General features: G+C 44.3%; 1 protein-coding gene across 2 annotated transcripts in view; it reads right to left on the reverse strand.

Annotated features, from left to right (window-relative positions):
• Positions 1–24,039, reverse strand: part of DOCK5 (dedicator of cytokinesis 5) — a 143,439-nt gene that overhangs the window by 92,948 nt on the left and 26,452 nt on the right. The window contains exons 2-5 of one of the 2 annotated variants that reach the window (XM_056860412.1): positions 19,080–19,163; positions 11,291–11,331; positions 3,935–3,990; positions 2,349–2,445 (exon numbers count right to left, since the gene is read on the reverse strand). In XM_056860412.1, coding sequence (XP_056716390.1) covers positions 2,349–2,445; positions 3,935–3,990; positions 11,291–11,331; positions 19,080–19,163 — 278 coding nt within the window. The remainder of the gene's footprint in view (positions 1–2,348; positions 2,446–3,934; positions 3,991–11,290; positions 11,332–19,079; positions 19,164–24,039) is intronic. The other variant, XM_056860411.1, reaches the window with a different exon arrangement.

Consider the following 24,039-nt stretch of genomic DNA (forward strand, 5'->3'; position numbering starts at 1 on the left):
CAGATGATATTCTTCCAAATTCTAACCTGGCAATGAGACTGGGGGGTGGGCCACAGCATTGTGCCCCCCATGCATGTATCCCCCCCCATAGCCACCTCAATCATATGGTAGTTAAGGCTTAAGTCTCCACTGATCAACTTGTGATCTTTGTCATGTTTATTTTGGCCCTGGAAGGTTATCCAACATAAGCTGGGCCTGGGCAGACAATGCAGGACTCTCTCCAAATCTCTATCCACTGGTATTACAAGTGGCTTAACTTGTAACTTTGTCATACCAGCTGCATGCTTTCCAACATGCTGAATGGTGGTATTTGGGTCCAAAAGGAACACATTCCTCTCTTTGAGTGGGGGGAGGTTGCTTTTATAGGACTTAGTTCTGGCTCAGGTGGCAAACCTGAATGCTTGGACCACTTTGGGCTTACAGGTGGGGGCTCCTGTGACTCAATTCCTCCATATAAAAATTATCACCCCATAGAAAACCAGCACATTAAGGAGTTGCTAGGCTAGAAGCCTTCTCCCCTTCATACCAGTTTCTTATGTGGATGGCTATTGAGTCAAGAGGAATATTTAACCCTATCAGCCCCCCCTCCCAATTGCAGCATGAAGTGGTACAGTTGAGTCAGATTTACCCTCTTGGGGAGAAGTATTGCTAAGGTCTCTCTCATTTATATCCTGCCTTTCCACTAAGGAGCTTATAGCAACAGACAATTTCCCCTGCGCTTTGTTTACTTTCACAACAAACCTGAGAGGTAGGTTAGGCTGACACAGTGAGAGAGAGATTGGCCTAGTGTCACCCAATGAGCTTTATGACTAGATGGGGTTTGAACCCATGTCTACCAGATCCTAGTCTGACATCCTAACCATTACACAGCATTGACCTCTCCTCCTTAGGCTTGCAAGCCAAGCCTCATTCAGCCATGCTTGAAACACACTGCAGGACACTGATTCCATCTGATTACTTTCCCATGCCAGAGTCAGCCACTCCTTGGAAGTACAACTGGTACAGAAGCCCTCCATGTTCAGCAGGAGATTTACCTGATAGCCAGAGCTACATGTCATGGCCACAGCAAGGGCAGTCATTCCACATAGGCCATTTACAGTGGTCTCCGCACTACCCCTTTTAACTCGCTCCATCTACTCATCCCATATCCTAAAAGGTAATTTTTTTTACTAGGCAAAACCTTGGGCTTTTCATAGTTAACTGGGAGGGCCATTTCACCCTTGGCTTGGAGAACCTTCCTATCACCAAGCCCCCTCCCTACCTATGGTCGTTTATGCATGGGAGTTTTACCCGAGGTTCGTTGCTCGCTGGACCCACACTTTCCTGTTGGGAATCTATGCACCAGCAGTCTCCAAGCTCAAATCAATAAGAACATAAGAAAGGCCCTACTGGATCAGACCAAGGCCCATCAAGTCCAGCAGTCTGTTCACACAGTGGCCAACTAGGTGCCTCTAGGAAGCCACTAACAAGACGACTGCAGCAGCACCATCCTGCCTGTGTTCCACTGCACCCAAAATAATAGGCATGCTCCTCTGATACTAGAGAGAATAGGTATGCAGCATGACTAGTATCCATTCTAACTAATAGCCATGAATACCCCTTTCCTCCATGAATATGTCCGCTGCCCTCTTAAAGCCTTCCAAGTTGGCAGCCATCACCACATCCTGGGGCAGGGAGTTCCCCGCTCCTTTAAATACTGCTTTGTAATTAGCCTACTTGTAGTGCTTACTGTGAAAGAAAATCCCCCCAAACGCCACACAAAAAAGAATTTTAAGAACAAAAAAACAAAAAAACCCAGAGCAATTTGAAAGGAAGGGGGGGGGGGAGAAATCCAAGCTTCGGTTTTAAAAAACTTTTCTTCTGCTCAGAAAGAGCTCCGAGGAAGCATGCAGTACTTGAATCCCCGCCTCTGGACATGCTTCTTTGTAATCTGATGTGAGAGAAACCAAGCTGGTGTGTCCCGCACTTTGCCTTATGCATGGGGATTTCACCTGGACTTTGCTCAGGGAAGATGGAAGAGTTGGGTTAACAGAGGAACGGGAAGACTCGGACATTGCGAGGGCTGGGCACGAGGTAATCTCTAATGGACGGAAAACTCATGCATAAGTCCAAGGAACAACTGATTCAGACTGGGGGGCGAACGTGAGTGAAAGTACCCATGCATAAATAACCAATGCTAGAAAAAAGCCAACCAGTGCATTGTTTGAAAAACTGAACAGTTGATTCCAGTGGTGCCAACTGCTTGTAATCGTGTCTAAACCCTTGAGATGTGCGCTTCTCTAAATATTCTAGGTAAGATGTCACTCCTCCATAACCAAAGGTCAAAACAGAAGAGGGTCACTGCTTACCACATACAGCCGGTGCCAGATAACTGCCCATTCTCGTAGAGTAGACGTTAGTTCCTGGACTAAGGGCAGCTCGCTAGGAATTACTGTCTCATTTTGTCTAGAAAAGGGTGGGAAAAAACACAAGATAAAATGTTATTTAAACACTTCTCTCCCACAGTCCTCAGTCAATGAAGGTACTCCAAGACATCATATATGATAATAACATAAGCATATAAAGATAATTCAAAAGCTATTTTTAAAAACTCAATGATAATTAACAGCTAAAAATCAATCTCAGAAGACAAAACAAAAAACAGTAGCACTACAATTTTTGGTGTTAATTCATACAAGATTGGTAGATAGTGTCATAAAGGTTGTAATTGTGTGCACACTTCTTGACATGTGGTTTAAAAGGTTAGAATGTTTCTGGGAGGGGGAAAGTGCTGAGTGAAGGGGAATGACTTCAAGTGATGGAGAGAAAGAGAGAGAGAGAGAGAGAGAGAGAGAGAGGATGCTGGGACTGTTCGGACTGTACGTGATGATGTGATTAAGGGGTCAACATATATATATTGGAGAGATGTTTAAGAAAGACAGTTTGTGTCAGAACTTTTTAGACAGAGAGCCAGCATGGAGTAATGGTTAAGAGCGGTGGTTTGGAACGGTGGACTCTGATCTGGAGAAATGGGTTTGATTCCCCACTCCTCCACATGAGCGGTGGAGGCTAATCTGGTGAACTGGATTTGTTCCCCACTCCTACACACGAAGCCAGCTGGGTGACCTTGGGCAAGTCACACTCTCTCAGTCTCACCTACCTCACAGGGTGTCTGTTGTGGGGAGCGGGAGGTGACTGTAAGCCAGTTTGAGTCTCCCTTAAGTGGTAGAGAAAGTTGGCATATAAAAACCAATTCTTCTTCTTCTAGGCTAGGTAGGTAGAATTTTCATAAAGTGAGGTAGATAGGAAAGGGATATATTAGTGATAGGATTAAGAAAGGTTAGATTTATTGTGTATTCTGAACTTCTACAGGTGTCTTAAAACGTTTGTTCTTCTTTTATCTTAAACTCCATGTCCTCAGGAGTTCTTTCGTGTCCCCAATAGTTCTGCTGAAACCTAAGATTAATGGTGTCATGGGCTTATGCTAGTCAGCCTTAGTTATCAAATGGGGATTTAACTGAATGTGGATCCAATGTGGTGATGATGTTTGTGGAAACTGAAATAGGTAGGGAAACAGACTGCCCATCAGTGAAGGCAGCGTCACACAATGTTATAAAATACTTGAAACCAGGGAAGGGAGAGGTGAGAAAATCACAGTCCACTCAGGAAAATCCTTCTATCAGGGGACCTTTTCAATAAAAGCAAAGAAGAGCAGCTGTGAATTCGGGGGGGGGGGGCTTTAGGGTTGCCAGTGGGCTCCCAGGTGTGGTGGGGACCTTGGCAGATGCCCTATGATACCAACCACCACGGCTGCTACAATGCAACAAGCCCACCAAACATGGCTTCTAACACAGAACCTAGTCATTACCACCCAACTGTGAAACTTTTAGGGAGTCATCATATTTCCAGTTCTCCTTACTAAATTTAAATTACAAAAAAAATCTTGCCAACATACCCGCCATCTTGAACAGTTGCTTCTTTTAGATGAATATACGTAGATGGGAAAATACCCTGGAAGCAAAACAAGGGCTTATTATTAAAAAGGACAAATAGTTCTTAAGTCATTGTGGGACATATGTGACCACCATCACAACAAAGAGAGCAAACGTCCAGTGACCGAGAAGAACTTAAAATAATAAAATGAACACATTTTAAAAATCACAATGATGCTCTATAACTAAAGAGTAACAGCATCATAGGACTGAAAACAGAGGTCAACAACTAAAGCCAGCAGGGCACTCTCCTTCCCATAGCCCGGCTTGAAATCAGACTGAAAAGGGTCCAAAGAAGATGAGTTATCCAGAAAGACCTGGAGGTGGTCAGCTATAGCTCTCTCAATCACCTTGCCCAGAAAGGGCAGATGAGAGACCAAGCAATAGATGTCCATATAATTTCTCTGCAGCAATTTTTTAAAAAAAGTAATAGAAGCATAACCACCCCTTTGGCCTGCTGAGGCAAGGCATTCTGAGCCAGTGACTAACTTATTATAGACATCAAGGACTCATTAACTAAGTCCTTACATGATTTCAGCAACCAGGATGGACAAGAGTCCAGAATACACTTGTTGGTCTTCACAGATCCCAAGATCCTATCAACATCCATCATGGTCTCACCCTTTTTGTTTAATCTTTTATTAATTAATTGTAATCTTTTCTTTTCTGTTTTTCCTTATCTTAGATGTTATATATTCTTATTTTCTGTTATTTTGGGGGGGAAATCAATAATATATTGTTTTTTAAAACAACAAAATTTGGGAAACTCTAATGGATGTGCCAATTTCAGAGGGAGGAAGAGAACTTGAGCCTGGTCTCTTTAAGGTTATTATGCTACTCAGGTTCTTTCTTATGAGCCCTGCTGCCTGATGGATCATAGAAATGCAGGCTTCTCTTCCGAAGAGGACAAGAATTTTCACAGGTAGTTAAAATACTGCAAACAAAAATCTAGTGTCAAATGTTCCTCCTCTTCCTCCCAGGTTATATCTGCCTTTGCCTTCAGAAACACCCTCTGCGCAATTTAACTGTAGTGCTAGGAATCTTCCCTCGGTTTCTTCCCCATGGGGACCACACAACCCCCCCCCCATAGTTTGTTGCTGATCTGTTTCTTTTTTTTTTTTTTTTTTTCAGATTGTGGGACCAACAGATTTTAGTTTCATTCCCAAAGTCATTAGGAAATGAATAGTATTTGAACTTCTGCCAAAGCAATACTCTCTTTTTTGTTTGTTTTTGTTTTAAAGCTTGTTCTGGGGAAAATGACACCTGGGCAGAATCTTCGCATGGGGGAGAATGAGGTAGTATAATCCTAAAGTGGTAGAATAGACCGTACCACTTTGGATTGCAGATGAGGGAAATAACATTTTTAATCCTTCTCTCTATTAAATGAAATCTCCAAAGGAAGAAAATTAGACTGCAGAGAGTAGATTGGACTTGAACTTCTCTCAAGTGTACTATTTTTCCACGAGCATTTATTGTTTTTCTTTTTCTTTTTCAATGTAGGGGAGTGTTTAAAAATACTGCCCCCTCCTGAAATCTCATCCATTCCACCAACTTGGGATTCTGTGCATGTATAAAATGCCTTCAAGTTGCAGCTGACTTATGGAGACCCCATGAGGTTTTCAAGACAAGAGACTAGCAGAGGTGGTTTGCCATTGTCTTCCTCTGCATAGCAACCCTGGACTTTCTTGGTGGTCTCTCATCCAAGTACTAGTCAGGGCCAATCCTGCTTAGCTTCTGAGATCTGATGTGATCACACTAGCCTGGGCCATCAAGGTCAGGGCCTACCTCCCCATTTTGGTCTTCCACTTCATTTTGGTGCATGTAACTCACAGGTCACCAGCAAATGGTCAGATGAGTATTATTGTATTGGAACAGTGTGTGTGTGTGTGTGTATGGGGGGAGTAGGATCATGTTCTGCCTCTACACATATGAGGGTCTATCTGCACAGATAATCTCCACTTCCCTGATTGGTACTGGCCCATGGACCTTGGTAAATGTCCAACCATGCCAGCCTTTGGTGCCATGACTTGGATCCAGACTAAGGTGGCAATTTCTACCAGTTCCCCTTTTCTGCCGCAGACCCCTTTCCCACGCTTTTTCCTCATGGTCCCTTATTCCCTGGGAAGCAACATTTAATGGAGATCAGTGGGTTGCATTGAGAGGGGCGAGGCAGGAAAGTTTCATTCCACTGATGGAAAATTTCATCTGGATCCAAGTCCTTGATTCTCAGAGTCTGGCAAGCTGCCTTGCCTGCTGTGCTACAAGTTTTTAAAAAACTGTGACTTTTAAGGGTTTTATAATTGTTGTTTTTATTGTGTTTATATAATGCTTTATTTATAATGTGAGCTGCCTTAAGTTCCACAAGGGAGAAAGGCGGCTAACAAATGTTTTAAATAACTAACTAAATAAATAAGTCCTTGTGCAGGCACTTAACTTCAGCCTCAGTCTCTACCTGCATGGATTCTACACTGGAGAACACTTTTCTAAGTCTGCTTCCTGGCATAGTCTCACCTAGGCACCAATCAGCTACAAGTCCTAAATATGCCCTGACTTATTAAAATCAGGAGCACAAGGTCTCCTATTGGGTTGCCAGCTTCGGGCTGGGACATATCTGGAGATTTGGGGGTGGAGCCTGAAAAGGGCAGGGATTGAGGAGAGGAGGGACTTCACTGGGGTATAATGTCATAGAGTCCACCTTCCAAAGTGATCATTTTCTCAAGGCCAATTTATCTCTGTCACTTGGAGATCAGTTGTAATCGCGGGAGATTTCCAGCTACCACCTGGAGGTCGGCAACCCTAGGTTCCAAGGAACTATGCTTAGCAACAATGCGACCCCGAGCAGGTCTAGCCGCCCCCATCAGGTTTTTTGAGAGGCAGCACGTACATTTTCGAAATAAATAAGACTCAGGCTGAAAAAGTGGCTAGGTATACAAGAACCTTCATCATACAACTCTGAGCACTAGGCTATATTTTGAAGGAAGGGTAGGATCTCTTCAAGTAATCCCAGATTCTAGCCTGGGACTCTGGCCACGTATGGCTGGGTATAATTTAAAATACTGTACTGTTAAGCATCTGATGTGGTTAGACTAATTGCCGGCTGCCCATTAGCGGCTCAAATGCTGACAGCATTCAAACAGAACTCCCCACCTAGAGTGCCTTCCAGTAAGACAACCGATTTGTGAACTGAAGATCTGAGGAGCATAGAACAATTAAATCCTACTGGGACTCCAGCTACTATTGAGTTATTTAGCTTGCTTACAATCACTTTCATAGATCTAGGGAGGCCAAGTGGCATTTTGCTCAGAACATCAATAGACAAGTGCTCCCAAGCAGCTGAACATATTGATTATCTCACTTCAACACAATGGCCACGCTCCAAGACAATAAATCTTAGAGCAGGGGTGGGGAACCTACGGCCCGGGGGATCATTTTATCCGGCCCGCAGCCCGCCTGCAGAGGGCCCCCTGCCCAGCCCCTCCCTGCTGGAACCCCTGGCTGGCTGGTGCGCACGCTATCCGCACGGCGGCCAAGATCCACGTGAACGCCCCCTCCCCGCTTGAACCCCGGCTGGCTGGCGCGCACGCTTCCCCCATGGCCGCCAAGGGCCCCCTGCATGGCCCCTCCCCACTCCAACCCCGGCTGGCTGGCGCTTACACTTTCTGCGTGGCCCCCAAGGGCCCCCTGCACAGCCCCACTTCACTTGAACCCCCAGCTGGTTGATGCGCACAATTCCCGCGCAGCCGGCCAGAGCCCCCTGCACGGCCCCTCCCCACTTGAACCCCCATCCGGCACGCGCTTCCCGCACAGTCGCTAAGAGCCTCCTGCATGGCCCCTCCCCGCTTGAACCCGTGGCTGCCAAGAGCCTCCTGCACAGCCCCTCCCTGCTTGAACCCCCGGCCGGCACGTGCTTCCCGAACAGCCGCTAAGAGCCTCCTGCATGACCCCTCCCCGCTTGAACCCCTGGCTGGCGCGCATGCTTCCCGCACGGCGGCCAAGAGCCTCCTGCACAGCCCCTCCCCGCTTGAACCCCCAGCTGGCCCGCGCTTTCTGTGCAGCGGCCAAGAGGCTCCTGCACGGCCCCTCCCCGCTTGAACCCCCGGTTGGCTGGCGCGCACGCTTCCCATACAGCCGCCAAGAGCCCCCTGCACAGCCCCTCTCCGCTTGATCCCCTGGCTGGTGCACCCGAACTGGGGGTCAGTGCTTCTTAGAGTTTGTGGCTCAGTGGCAGAGCATCTACTTGAGAGGGGGTGTGGATCAGAGTTGGAGCATCTGCTTGAAAGGGGCTGTGGCTCAGGGGCAGAGCATCTGCTTGAGAGGGGCTGTGGCTCAGGGGCAGAGCATCTGCTTGAGAGGGGCTGTGGCTCTGGGGTAGAGCATCTGCTTGGCAGTGGCTGTGGTTCAGGGGTAGAGCATCTGCTTGAGAGGGGCTGTGGCTCTGGGGTAGAGCATCTGCTTGGCAGTGGCTGTGGTTCAGGGGTAGAGCATCTGCTTGAGAGGGGCTGTGGCTCAGGGGTAGAGCATCTGCTTGAGAGGGGCTGAGGATCAGAGTTAGAGCATCTGCTTGAGAGGGGCTGTGGCTCAGGGGTAGAGCATCTGCTTGAGAGGGGCTGTGGCTCAGGGATAGAGCATCTGCTTGGCAGGGGCTGTGGTTCAGGGATAGAGCATCTGCTTGAGAGGGGCTGTGGCTCGGGGTAGAGCATCTGCTTGAGAGGGGCTGTGGCTCGGGGTAGAGCATCTGCTTGAGAGGGGCTGAGGATCAGAGTTAGAGCATCTGCTTGAGAGGGGCTGTGGCTCAGTGGCAGAGCATCTGCTTGGCATGCCGAAGGTCCCAGATACAGGATGGACTACCAAATGTGCAGCATCTCTCTCTGTGTACTCTGTGCCCCTCCCCAGTCTGGACCCTTCCAAGTTCAATCCACGGCATTGCTGGCTCGGGCAAGAAATGAACAGAGGTGAGTTGCCATTGCCTTTCTCTGCATAACGACTCTGGTATTCCTTGGTGGTCTCCTATCCAAGTACTAACCAGGGCTGACCTTGCTTAGCTTTTGAGATCTGATGAGATCAGGCTGGGCTGGGCCATCCAAATCAAGTTCCAGGCAGCATGTAAAATTTCTCAATAAAAAAAGTGTACTTCATAGTTTCTCTGGGCCAAAATGGGTAGGCTTCCAATAGGTTAAGATCCTAGACATCTGCAGGACAAACCTACTGACATTTTCCAATGAGTAAGCCCCACTGACTGGACTTGAGTAGGCTTTAGAGTAGACCTGCATAAGATTGCACTGCTGATCACTTTTTGTTTTATATATACATAAATTATATATATATAAATTTTGTATGGCCCCTGAATGAGGTCCAAGATATCCAAATGGCCATTTTCAGTAGCACCCTTGTTTTTCTTCTAAGAGTTTGTTCTACCCTCAGAACAACTTTTGGTAGTTCCAAAAAGATCACATTTAAAGTAAACTAATAAGCAGCCAATCCCCATGCCCCCCCCCCAATTTGAGGCAAATGGGTCATCCAAGTCACTATTTTCTTGGCCACTCCTAAAAGTCTATTTAAAAGATTTTCAACACAAGCACAAAAGGCTAAAGCAGGAGAAATAACCGGAGTGGTGATTAATCAGAGTTCTAAAAAAAACTGATTCTAAACCACACAAGCCTGAATTCCGATCCACGTAATTTACATAACCTTGAATCCATCTGCTTGCTTTGAAAATTCATTCTTTGCAAAATACCTAGGCAATTTCAAAGAGCTATACAAATAAAATTTCAGGTGCGAAAGGCAAGTATCAAGGAGAGAAGCTCTAACAAGGAAAGAAAGCACTCCTTCACAAAGTTGTCAGCTCATAAGAGGTGGTCACCATGACAAGGCCAAACAACTGACAGCAGACACTTTTCTGTTTACGATGCCACCAGCAAGCAATCCCGCCTTGTAAGTTCGGAAGGTAAAGGTAGTTCCCAGTTCAAGCACCGGGTCATTACTGACCCATGGGGTGATGTCACATCACAACGTTTACCAGGCAGACTATGTTTACGGAGTGGTTTGCCATGGCCTTCCCCAGTCGTTTACCCCCAGCAATCTGGGTTCTCATTTTACCAACCTCAGAAGGATGGAAAGCTGAGTCAACCTTGAGCCGGCTACCTAAAACTGACTCCCGTTGGGATTAAACTCAGGTCGTGAGCAGAGCTTTGACTGCAGTACTGCAGCTTACCGCTCTGCGCCAAGGGGCTTCCCCTTGAAAGTTACACGTTTGTTAAATGAAGTCAGCCAGCAACTAGCAGATTGTACTGAGCCTCCAAAGTCTGATACACAAATAATGAGATCCGACATCAAATCTCACCACACAAATAATGAGATCCGACATCAAATCTCACCACACAAAGCATGCTATAGAAGGTCTCTAATCATATCTTCAGTTACACTTTGGCCATGTATATATACCATTAGTCTTCTATTATCTCTGCTGCGGAGATATGCTGTGGACAAGAACCAAAAATTGCCAATTTGCCATCACATAAAAGCCTTCCTAAAATAGTGGAATACAAAAAACTATTGTTACTGCTTCAGGCTCCAACTTAATAAGACAATACCATTGCAGCCAAGGGACAAAATAATGAATGCTTTGTAAGGTAACCACACCCAGCAGAGAGCTCTTGCCACTGACTCTTGTCTTTAAGCAAAGTTCTTACAGATTCAGGCTCGAATACAGTCAGCTGATCTATGGCTCTTTCATAATTTAGCAACGAAGTATTTAACTGCTTTGCCCAAGAATTTAAGACTGTCTTTTCCCATTGTATATTGAATTTGTTCTGAATAATAAATTATGTAAAACAAATGACACAGAATAAAGACTGTTTATCTGGAAACAGTCTAACCAGCTATGCAGGAGACGGAGAGTCTACCCACTCACCAATGCAAATCTTGCTTTATTTCCTTTTTGAAGGCTTTCTAATTTCAAGCCAAGTGTTTGCAGACATAGGGGCTAGAAGCTTGGGTTTTTTTAACAACATAAAATAATGCAATTATAACCACCTGGTTCCTGAGATTCTCACTGCAGTCACTATTTCACCTATTCAAGTGATGGTTCTGAAGTACAATCACAAGAACTGCAGAATCTGCACAATCCAGGATATACGTATTTTTTTAAAATGCCACTACAAAGAACAGTAACATTTTGGAAAGTGTGGAAAGGATTATAGTGCAATAAAGATAAGGAGAATAAACCAGAAAGTACTGCTGAAAATCACAAGACAACAGTTATCCCAGGGAGATAAGGTTTAATATAAACACACTATTGGGAAAAAAATGCAACACAGTACCTTTTGAGCCTTATTTCGAAGAGTATAGCCTCTGTACCAATCTGTAAAGGAAGGGGACATAATGCATGATTCTTCCTAGTCAGAAGTCAGGTAATCAAAACCGTGTTAAAGTGATTTTGTACATCCAAAGCAAAGCCCCTGTTGGGTGGGAAGTCAGCAGCTAATGACTGATGATCAGAAATTATTGAAATGAGAATACATTAGTTAAAAGGACCAAAGGTTGCTCTATTAAATTAAACTGTCACTGATAGCCACTGGTGTATTTATAATAGATTTCAGGGCCGCTCACAAAACAATCAATTGAGTTCTAAAGGCAAGCATCCCTTTAAGCTCTCACAGAAGGCCAGAAGAGTTGGTGTTCAACTTTGGCTTGCTCCTAAATAGAAGAACAATCCAAAGAAACTGTTGTTCCAAACAAACCATCATTTAAAACAAAACACACAGAAAGGTTTTGGAGCGCATACAGAAATTTCTTCTGCTGTGGCAAAACAAATATTTACCATAATCAATACTAAACGTTGACATGGTCAAATGAGCAGTTGAAAGGAAATAGAATTCAATAAAGAATCCCTCTAGAATGCCCACGGCACAATGCGGACTAAAAATACCCACAGTCAATGGATTAAAATGGCATAAAGAAATATATACATCTCAACTCACGCACAGGATCAAATCCAAGGGAAAAAGACAGCAGTCATCAATAGGGTCTCCGGAAAAATGGGCTCTGGCCTACCAGGAGGAGGCTATGATATATGTGTGGGAAAAGAATGCCATAGCTATAGTCCAGGCAGGCTATGGACAGATTATATGCATGCTTTAATTAGAGCAGAATTCTAAAAAACAGGTTTTTAGTCCTTATGGCAGTAATAATCGGCTTTAAAATATGATGGCAGTAATTCATGGTCTCAGAAGCCAGAAGGGTGAGGCTTCAACGGTTTGCATAGCTCCTGTTCCCCAAATCTAGCAGCAAATGATAAAGAACTCAGCAACCGTATGGCAATTAATCAGATTTTAATAACATCATTCAAGAAGAAGAATTTGTCTTCTCTTTATGTAGAATGACCATTACCCTGGCAGAGAATGTGGACATTTTCAGTGTAAATTCAACCTGATGCCAGCTCTTGCAGAGGGAATGAAAACCATAGCTCTGCAAATAGAAAAGTGCTCCCAGCTCACACCAGGGGGTTGTGCTGATGGCAGTTTAGCTGCAGGCTCCTCTTTATCCTGCCTTTCTATTAAAGGAATCTCAAGGTCCCCTTCACAGTAGCAACAAAGAAGAATCTAAAGTGTCTTATTATGGAGGCAGCTGCTTCTGAATGGGGGCTCCCTGAAGACAAAAAGGGGATGCCTCCTGGGGTCAGATGAAGCACCTCCTGATCTTGTGGAAAAACCAGGGCTAGCTTTTCACACAACACACAGTTAAACTGTGGAACTCCCTGCCTCAGGGAGGATGCCAACCTGGAAGGCTTTAAGAGGGGAGTGGACATGTTCATGGAGGATAGGGCTACCCATGGCTACTAGTCAAAATGAATTGTAGTCATAATGCATGCCTATTCTTTATAGCATCAGAGAAGCATGCCTATTATAATAGATGCTGTGGAACACAGGCAGGACAATGCTGCTGTAGTTGTCTTGCTTGTGGGCTTCGTAGAGGCACCTGGTGGCCACTGGGTGAACAGACAGCTGGACTTGATGGACCTTGGTCTGATCCATCATGGCTTTTCTTATGTTCTCTTTGCTTCATGGAAGAAACAAGTAGGAACCAGCAAACACACTGGCAAGGCACTGTGGAGACAATGGGTACCCTTCATGGGGTACAGTTAGAAGAAGAAGAGTTTGTTTTTATATGCCGACTTTCTCTACCACTTAAGGGAGAATCAAACCAGCTTACAATCACCTTCCCTTTCCCTCCCCACAACAGACACCCTATGAGGTAGGTGGGGCTGAGAGTGTGTGACTGGCACAAGATCATCCAGCTGGCTTCGTGTGTAGGAGTGGGGAAACAAATCCAGTTCACCAGATTAGCATTCACCACTCATGTGAAGAGTGGGGTATCAAACCCGGTTCTCCAGATCAGACTCCACCGCTCCAAACCACCGCTCTTAACCACTAAACCACGCTGGCTCTTTTTAACTCAACCATGCTGGGTGGTTTTTAACTCAAACATTTAATAGTACCACAGCGGATCTGCCATTAATTGGGTACATATTTGGAAATGATATGCCCGGAAAAATATTTGTACAGTGACTCTAAAACCATCCTGAGAGTACATTAAGACTGTTTTAATAAATACGAGCATACAGGAATTACAATACAATTTAATCAAAAGCCCCTCAAAGAAAAAAGGCTTTATCTTGGAGACCAGAATTTAACAGGCCAGGTATCAGGAAAACCACAATGGAGATGGCATTCTACACCCAAGGGACCATCACAGAAAAGGCCATGTTTTTGGTTGCCACCCACCTTATTTCAAGATGGTGAGGGGGGCACACAGAGCTAGACCCCTAAAGTTGAACTTAATTGGCTGGCAGCCTCGCACAGGAGTAGGTGGAACTTGGGGCCAGCACACCTTGAGGACCACCTACTCCCATATGAACCTACCCAACCACTACAGTAATCTTTGGAGGCCCTCCTTCTCCTTCAGATGCCCCCGCCATCTGAGGCTAGAGGCATGGCAACCTGAGAAAAGGACCTTCTCAGTATTGGCACCAAAACTATGTAATTATCTCCTTAGGAAGATTCATCTGCCCCTTTTTGTGATTGTCTTCTGCCAGCAGGTTAAGACTCTTCTGTTATGTTTGGCGTTCCCTCACTGGCTTTCACTGACCCACCTACCCATCCAGGCATTTTGTTTAATTGTTTTATAGATGTGTGTTTTTTAAGCTTGCTTGAATGCTTTGGATTGTTTGCTCCTTGGGTGCAAAGGCAGCTTAAAATGTTATAAGTAAATAAATAAAATTATACCCAAAATACAGGTCTTCCCCACATTGCATACTCATCATTGTGACGAGAGACCTGAATCCTCACTTCATCCTTAACTTATGCATTGATTAATTTGAAAAAAAAAAACTTTTTTTTGCCACCTGATCTGCCATAACACTGAAGCAATTAAAGGACACAAAGGGAAATTAATCGGGGCAAAGTAGTCTTGAGCACAGTCCCTTACAGATGTGAGTGGTATGTCTGCGGCATTGTTGCCGAGATTGCCATGAATCTGCATTGCTGAAAAACAAATGAGATTTAGTCTCAGAAGCCAAGGAACAAACTGTGCCAAGTCAGCCCTTCAATAAACACTGCAAGGAGCCAGAACAGCAACTGTAGAACACACACAGTCTTCAAGTAACTATTACTCGATATAAAAGGCCTTCCAAATTCCAAAGCTCAAGAGTAAATGGGGGGGGGGGGGATAGTTTTTTTCGATCATGAGTAGACAAAAAGTATATAAAAGTGCTCAGCATGTTGCAAAGCACAGTTATCGTTGCACGTTCCTACCGTATCTATGTATTTTTAATCACTCCAACAGAATTGTTTTCCTCTATTAATAATTTTGACATTCAGACATAAACTGTCTACTCAAGCTCTGCGCTATGAATTTTTATTAGCAGAAAGGAAATTGGTTTTTTCTTCCAGAGGCCAGACAAATGCTAACATTGCCCTATTTGTGTATTTGAATTTATAGCTTAAGTCACCCTGAATATTCGGGGTAAGTAATAGGAAGAGAAGCCGAGGCTCAGTGGCAGAGCACCTGCTTTGCACGCAAAAGGTCCCAGGTTCAGTCTCCAGAACCTCCAGCTATAAGACTCCTGGTTAACAGGCTACAAAGTCCCAAGATATTGGGAGAGCCACTCCCAGTCCCAAGTACACAATACTGGGATACAGGGGCCAATGCTCATTATGTTCAACAATAGCTGAGTAGAGGGAATTTATGTGTGTGTTTCAAGTTGAAATTAAATCAAAAGAGTTTCCGTCTAGACATTAGGAAGAATTTTATAACAGTTAGCGCAGTTCCTCAGAGGAACAGGCTTCCTCAGGAGGTGGTAAGCTCTCCTTCCCTGGAGGTTTATAAGAAGAGGTTAGATGGCCATCTGTCAGCAAGGCTGATTCTATGACCTTAAGCAGATGATGAGAAGGAGGGCATCTTGGCCATCCTTCTAGGCATGGAGTAGGGGTCACTGGGGGTGTGGGGGGGGGAGATAGTTGTGAATTTCCTGTATTGTGCAGCAGGTTGAACTAGATGACCCTGGTGGCCCCTTCCAATTCTATGATTCTATTCTAAGTCACAGCTGGCTTATGGAGACCCCATGGAATTTTCAAGGCAAGAGATTAGCAGAGGTGGTTTGCCATTGCCTTCCTCTGCATAGTGACCCTGGTATTCCTCAGTGGTCTGCCATCCAAGTACTAGCCAAGACCGACCCTGCTTAGCTTCTGAGATCTGACAAGATCAGGCTAGCCTGGGCCATCCAGATCAGGGTGGGAACTGACATGCATTTCACTAACTTGTATGAAAAGGCAACAGACTTAACACATAAGCATGTACACTAGCTCAGCTGAAGTGATCTTGCAATGCTATTGAATGCTATTAAAGATCAGATTTCATAATTGCAGGGCAAGGCAGAATGAGGAAATACACTTTTAATACCAAAGTTGGTAGTGGGGGAAAGCACCACGGGGAATTTTCTGTTACCAAGTCTCTTGAGCCATTTCTGCAGGACAGAAAGAACAGACATTGACAGCATGCAAAGGATTATAATGCAAACAAAACCGTTGAAGATGCTGTCTATAGAACACACAACCTTCAAAGCTGACCGATGAACCAGGAACTCCCAAGTCAGGGCTGGCTCCAGATTTTGGGGGACTCTATACCACATGTTCTCTGGAGCTCTTCCACTAAGTGCCCCCCCCCCACATTTTGGACAGACATGCACAAAGTCACCTGAGGCAAGGCGAGGCAAGCTCTGGCAAGGTGAAAAGAAGCACGAAAGAGTTGTGCCCTGTTCCTGCACCCCCGCCCTGAATCTCCTAATATGAAATGGAAGATCATTCCAGAGGACCATGAAATATTGCAGGGGCTTCTGGGACCATCTCTCACTCTGGGTGGAAGCACGTGGGCCACAGCAGAATCTCAACCACACTGAGCATTAACACATGCCCCTTCCCCACTCAGTTTGATTATTGCCTCTGCCATGAACTTGCTAGGTGGCCATAGATGCAACATGGGGCTAATACTACTATCTGTAAGCACTGCTCAAAAATTATAGTATTACTAGCGTTCTCCTGTTGACTGAGGACACAAACATGAAACTTAGGAGTGGAAGTAATCTACTATGAGTCTGTGCCACTGAAACCTACAGCATTTTCTTCCATTGCCTTTGCTTGCTGGTTAGTTTTCAAAAAGGGTGCATTTCTGGCAAGGAAAAGAGACAACCAGGTTTTCAGATAAAACACTTCCTTTGCTTTGTCTCCCTCTCCCCCACTTGCAAGGTCAGCTAATACTTTGGCCCCTTTTGCATATTAAAAACTGCCTCTTGCAAACACTCCCCCCACTTCTCTGAATACATCCCCGTCAGCAACATAATCTCTTTTGACATGTAGGCTCTGACTAGCTGTTTCCAGTGTCAAGGTCAACAAAATGAAAAGGAACCGGGCCGCCTTACCAAACTGCTAAGCAAGCAGCTGGTTTTGCTCACCGAATATGCCAGAAGGGAGCTTTGTGCTGGGATGACACGCTTGCTGGGATTTACGCTCACAAGACGGAGAATACAGCTTCTCTTTCCCAGCATGTACATCAAGGGCCAAAACACACTAGATCCTGGGAGATCTGTGACCGGATCCTCCCCAGATTTTTCAAAATGGTAACATCAGCCTCACAGGGAGAGGGGTAGGGCACTCAATTGGGGGGAGGGAGATTAACCCTGTACACAGTTTCAATGATGAAAACTCTCTCTCAACAATCCACCTTTTCTTCTTTTATGCCTAATTGCAGTAAGAGGGCAAGCAGTAGTTTCAAGTGGCAGAGTCAAATAGGGGTAGAGGGTTAAATCCCCTGCCCCCATGCGGCCTCAATCTGAACTGGGTCCCCATACAGCTGATCGTGGCATTTTAAAAAACATTAGGAGAAGCTAATCTTGAATTTTCCAGCACCTCTCCTCTTATGACCCTTTGTCTCAATGCTCTTCCCACTCAAAGCAGTTGACCTCAATTGCTTTTAAGCTAGCTCTGCATGATTTGGAAGCCTTACCATTTCACAGTCTGTTATAAGAGGCTACTGCTTATGTTAAATACTTTGCAAGTTAAGCAAAGGAGAAGACAAAGAGTAAGTATAAAGCCCTCTTCCCTCACTGCAATAGGTGTGTTTTCATTGAATTATTTTATATATACTTTATTGACATATTTATTTTATATATACTTTATTTTAAATGCTATACGAGTAGAAAGGTGGCACAGAAATGCTATTTGAGTAGAAAGGTGGCAAAATGGTCATTAACTTCTCATCCTTACTTTTCACTTTAAATGTCTTATCAAACTTTAAATCTGCACACAATTATATGAAATTATAAGCAGCATACTCATTTGTTGTTGTGTAGTGACTGTACCTTACTTTTTATCGCAAACCGCACTGGAATTAATACATGAATTCCATAAGCTAATTTCACATTGAGTGAAGAAAACAGTCCTACAGACAACCTCGTATTTAGTCTACGGAGTTCATTGCCACAAGATATGGTGAACTGGTCCATCAATCATTATTAGACAGAATGACTAGATGGAACAGTCCTGATTAGAAGCAGTGTACCAGTTGGAGAATACCAGCTGGTGAAGCACAAAAGTTGAACAGAATGGTTGACTTCATGCCCTTATTCTGGGCTTCCCAGAAATACCTGGCCACTGTAAGAAACAGGATGTTGGATAAGATGGACCACTGGTCAGAGCCGGTACTGCTCTTCTTATGTCCTTGCATGCACACATCAAAACAAACCTGGCTGGTCCAGTAGTAGTCATAGTGATGGTAGAAGAAGAAGAAGTAGATGTAGAAGAGGAAATAACTTTTATACCCCACTTTTCTCTACCGAAAGGAGTCTCAAAGTGGCTTACAATAACCACCACCCCCACACACACACATGATGTGCTTTGTGAGGTAGGTGAGGCTGAGAGAGTTCTCAGAGAATGTGACTAGCCCAAGGTCACCCAGCAGGCTGCATGTGGAAGAGTGGGGAATCAAACCTGGTTCTCCCGATTAGAGTCCGCCACTCTTAACCACTACATAACATATCAACCTGTTCTGGATACTGTTCTCTCTCTGGACCACCTTGGCACCCATTTTTATGAATATTCAGCTTCAAACTAGATGTTGTTGTTTTTAACGAGTCCCAGACTTGACTCGTTTTCCCCTCAGTCAAATGGTAGCTGCAGGGAATTAATATTGGAAGTACCATAAGAGCCCAATTCAGATTGGGACCATGGTGTGGGGGAGGGGCTTCAGCCTCCCCACCCTTACTGTACTCCTGACCTGAAATGGCCCTAGAGGTGTTTTCAGCATTAATCCCCTGCAACTGCTGTCTGGCTTCCCGAAAAGCGAGCTGGGACTGGGAAACCCGGACCTGACTTGTTCAAAAAGTGAACATATATTTTTGCCCTTAGGTTTTTCCTTGCTTAGAATCTTACTCCTCTCTTTCTAGGCTATCTACGCTAAGCTTCAGGTCAGACTCCACTTTTTGAAAGGCAGTAAAAGAGCCAAGAGTTGGAACTGCAGGCCCTCCCATCCCCAGCTGGGCACTGGACATCCGCTTACCTTCATGCATCTCCAGAATGTGAACGGTGTCGCCAACCTGCAAGGACAGCTCCACATCCTGGGAAGCATCGTAATTGTAGATTGCTAGAAAAAAAAGAAACCAAGGATGAACAAATGAGGTTGAACAAAAGAAGGTTGAAAAGAAAACGACTGGTTTTGCTAGGGATGTAAAGGATTTCATTCCATCATTCATAACAGAGGTTTCTCAGACTTTCTACTAAGTGTTTTGTTGTTGTTGTTGTTTTGAGTTAAGCTGTGGAACGGATTAGCCATACTTTTGGGGTTGCTCCCATCCAATCTGTAACATGAATTGGTTTGAAGACATTGCCATAGGAATTATGTATTTATTTGTTTTTAGAGGGCCCTCAAAATGTACAATAGGCCGTTATAAAGATGGGGAGCGGGAGATGGATTCAGCTATCAGCTCAGTCATGTAGCTTAGAGAGTGAACTTGGGGTAGTTACTAGCCTACCTCTCAGGGTTACTGTGAAGATTAAATGGGTTCCTGCCCTTCTGCTGAGCTCACTGGAGAAAAGACGGGATACTTCCCATGCCTGCCACATGGAGATCAATTGTAATAGCGGGAGATCTCTAGGTACCATCTGAAGGTTGCCAACCCTAAGTATTGAGTTGGTCAATGTGCCCTGGAAGCATATAGGAGCTGCAGATAGGAGCATATTTATTTAAGCATTTCTATAATTCTTTCCCCAAAGGCACTCAAGGTAGCTTACAATTGAAAAACATCACAAAATCATTTAAAAATTCCAGCACAAAATCATTACACATTAGAACAGCAGCAGGAAAATAGGAATCACTTGTGCTAAACTGCAGCAGCTAACTAAATTCCTTAGAAGCTTCAGAACAAAAGCAGCAATCCAATATATAAAAATTACAATATTTTTTTTTAAATTAACTGGCACTAAAATAAGCAGACACAATGTCAAACAAATAGAGACCAAATGTTAAAAGCCACAGCATAAGAATCGATAGATGCGCAAAACAGAACAACAAAAACCGGGAGGGGCATTTAAAAAATAAAAACCACTACATCAACTAAAAGTTTGGATACACAAAATATTTTTTTGTCTGATTTTGTACTCGTTTTGGAAAATCATTGCAAGACTAACAGATTCCCCTGGAGAAGCCTCTTGGCGAAACCATAGGGAATTTTGGGAATTTTAACTGAGTAATAAAATATATATTTTACCTTAGTTTGTACCATCAGCCTTGGCCTTATTTTTTAATCTCCTGTGACTGGTGCGGCCCTTTTATTTCTCCACCAGAAACTTAGCACACACTGTGCCAGCCAAATACCAGTGAGGAAGGTGTTGCATAATTAAATATTTCTCCACAGAAAATATTTATTTCTGAGATTTCTGCCACCTCTCCAGAGTCCTTCCTGCTCAAGGTGGCTTATAGTACAAATAATAAATAATCTATTAAAAAACCAATGCACATAGCATCTCAGGGAGAGTCATTCTACCTCCCGTATTTCTATGCACAGGGAATTTTGTGTCAGGATTAGCTGCTACAGCTGCTTGCAGAACTGCATTTCCATCTCTAATTTACACTGACAAGATGGAGAGGATCCTAACTAATATGATACTGTTAGACTTAGATGAAACACTGGGAGTTCTGTTAGTAACATCTGCTTCAAATTGCAGCTGGGAAGCTTCAGTCCTGAATCTTCCAGCATCTCCTCAGTTCTGACCCTGTGACCCAGTTTCTATGAGCAGGGATTTTGTGTTTATCCATCATCTCAGCCTCCCCTTGCAATCCTCAAATAGGGTTTCAATAAGAATTTGACCTCAGTTCTCCCTTTAAAGTGACGATACCAACCCATCCCAGAAGATGAACAATAATCAAGGAAACTCCTTTAAAAGAAAGGATGCTCCCTTAACGGACAGTCGACAATAACAGGAAAGAAATTTGCAAAGCAGAACAAAATACCCGTCAACGTTCATGGGATGTTTATAAAAAGGGGTCTCTTTGGAAGTTGCAAACCTGTTAAGAATCAAACCAGGAAATTCACTATATCCACAAATATTGTGGTGTATTGCTTCCTGGCTTAGAGCCAATGCAAACACAATGACTGTGGTTTGCCACACTGGAAACAATATACTCAAAGTTTCCTTTGAAACAGCAAGACTAGAAATACATACAAGTGGACAGCTTGGAGGTAGGTTTCTGGCCATTCTGAAAAACAGGCACTGGGTCAACGGCTAGCTGTGCAAGTTCTCCTCTTTCGGGAGCCTTTAAAGAAATCAAACTAACAGTGCAATCCTAAACAGAGTTCCACCCTTCTAAGTCCATTGCAGTCGGTGGGTTTAGAAGGATATTAAGCTCTGCTTAGGACTGCACTGCAGGCTTCCTCCAAATCCATAGGGTAGGCCTTGCGTTTGTAACTGAATCACTTACCTGCGCCCAAAAGAACTGTGTTGAGATGTGTTTCCCCCTTCTAAGATTGTAGGTTGACTTGGGGATACATTTACACCTGAACTATGCACATAGTGGACTGTGGCAGCAAGCCTTGGGTTCATCCATTCACTCATAATGTTGCCAGGTGCCACTGGCAAGGGATGGGGGTAGGGTTGCCAGATCCATTTTGGGAAACACCTGGAGATTTGTGAATGGAGCTTGGGGAGGGCAGGGGAGGCCACGTCTAAAGCGCAGAAGGCTAAAGTGCAGAATGAGCTCCGGCTAGCCAGGGAAGTTAAAAACAACAAAAAAGGTTTTTTGGTGATGTCCATAACAAAAGGAAGATCAAGGTAACGATCTGGTCATTGCGTGGAGAGGATGGTGAGTTATTAACAGGGGAGACAGAAAAGGCAGAGTTACTTAACTCCTTTTTTGTATCAGTCTTCTCTCAAAAGGGGAATAGTGCTCAACCTGGGAATAATGGCACAGCGGATGCAATAGGGGAATTACAGCATAGTATAGACATTGAGATAGTACGGGAATACCTGGCTACTCTTAATGAATTCAAGTCTCTGGGGCTGGGCAAACTGCATCCAAGGGTGTTAAAAGAACTGGCTGAAGTGATTTCAGAACCACTGGCAATAATCTTTGAGAATTCATGGAGAACAGGAGAAGTTCCAGCAGACTGGAGGAGGGCAAATGTGGTCCCCATCTTTAAAAAGGGAGAAAAAGAAATCCCAAACAATTATCGCCCAGTCAGCCTGACATCAATACCGGGTAAAATGCTAGAGCAGATAATTAAACAGACGGTCTTTAAGCACTTAGAAAGAAATGCCGTGATCACTAACAGTCAACATGGGTTTCTCAAAAACAGGTCATGCCAAACTAATCTCATATCTTTTTTTGAAAGAGTGACAAGTATGGTAGATGAAGGGAATGCTGTAGATGTAGTGAACCTTGATTTCAGTAAAGCCTTTGATAAAGTCCTGCATGATCTTCTTGAAACAAAGCTAGTAAAATGTGGGCTGGACACTGCTACTGTTAGGTGGATTGGTAATTGGTTGACCAACCGAACCCAAAGGGTGCTCATTAATGGCACAACTTCATCCTGGAGAGGAGTGACCAGTGGGGTGCCACAGGGGTCTGTCCTGGGACCGGTACTATTTAATATTTTTATAAATAATTTGGATGATGGAATAGAGAGCATGCTAATCAAATTTGCAGATGACACCAAGTTAGGAGGGGTAGTTAATACCCCGGAGGGTAGGGTCAGAGTTCAGAATGACCTCGATAGACTGGAGAGCTGGGCCATAAGTAATAAAATGGATTTCAATAGGGAGAAGTGTAAAGTACTTCACCTAGGCAGAAACAACATAAGGCACAGGTACAGGATGGGAGATAGTTGGCTTGACAACAGTACATGTGAAAGAGATCTGGGAGTCTTAGTGGACCACAAACTGAACATGAGTCAACAGTGTGATATGGCAGCTAAGAAGGTCAATGCAATTCTGGGCTGCATCAAAAGGAGTATTGTGTCTAGATCAAGGGAAGTAATACTACCACTGTATTCTGCATTGGTCAGACCTCACTTGGAATACTGTGTCCAGTTTTGGGCTCCACAATTTAAGAAGGATGTTGACAAGTTGGAGCGGGTCCAGAGGAGGGCGACCAGAATGGTCAAAGGTCTGGAATCCATGCCCTATGAGGAGAGACTTAGGGAGTTGGTTTTGTTTAGTTTGGAGAAGAGAAGATTGAGGGAAGACATGGTAGCCATGTTTAAATATTTGAAGGGATGTCATGTTGATGAGGAAACTAGCTTGCTCCAGAGACTAGGACACGGAGTAATGGATTTAAACTAATAGAAAAGCGATTCCACCTAAACATTAGGAAGAACTTTCTGACAGTGAGGGCTGTTCGACAGTGGAATGTGCTGCCTTGGAGGGTGGTGGAGTCCCCGTCTTTGGAGGTCTTTAAGCAGAGGCTAGATGGCCAACTGTCGGGAGTGCTTTGATTGTGGGATCCTGCATGGCGGGGGGAAGGTTGTGGTCACTGGGGATGTGGGGGAAGGTAGTTGTTATTTTCCTGCATTGTGCAGGGGGTTGGACTAGATGACCCTGGTGGTACCTTCTAACTCTATGATTCTATGATCATTTGGTGAAGAACATACGCTGAGTCAAAAAAGATCCCCCGGCTGGATGACCTAATAGTTTTAAGTCACTGGTGCTTTTATGAACACACAAGGCGTTCAAAACATTTTTCCCTACAAAAAGAAGAGTCATAAAAAGTTACCTCTCTCCCCCCCTCCTTTTTAATGAAAGCTGTAAACATCAAGATTTCTAACCCAAGGTCTTTGGGCTAAGAAGAAGAGTGGGTTTAAATTGTCCTACTGGGCTGCATGATGAAGCACAAAACAAGTTATTTTTATGTTATGTAGCACTTCCTAGTAGGAAACACAGACAGAGGCGACACACGGCTGTAATCAAAGCCATATTTCTGCACAGCTTGCAAAAAAAATCCAATCTGAAGGCAGACTGGATTCAAA

This window comes from Euleptes europaea, chromosome 14 (genome assembly GCF_029931775.1).
Source record: "Euleptes europaea isolate rEulEur1 chromosome 14, rEulEur1.hap1, whole genome shotgun sequence".
Lineage (NCBI taxonomy): Eukaryota > Metazoa > Chordata > Lepidosauria > Squamata > Sphaerodactylidae > Euleptes > Euleptes europaea.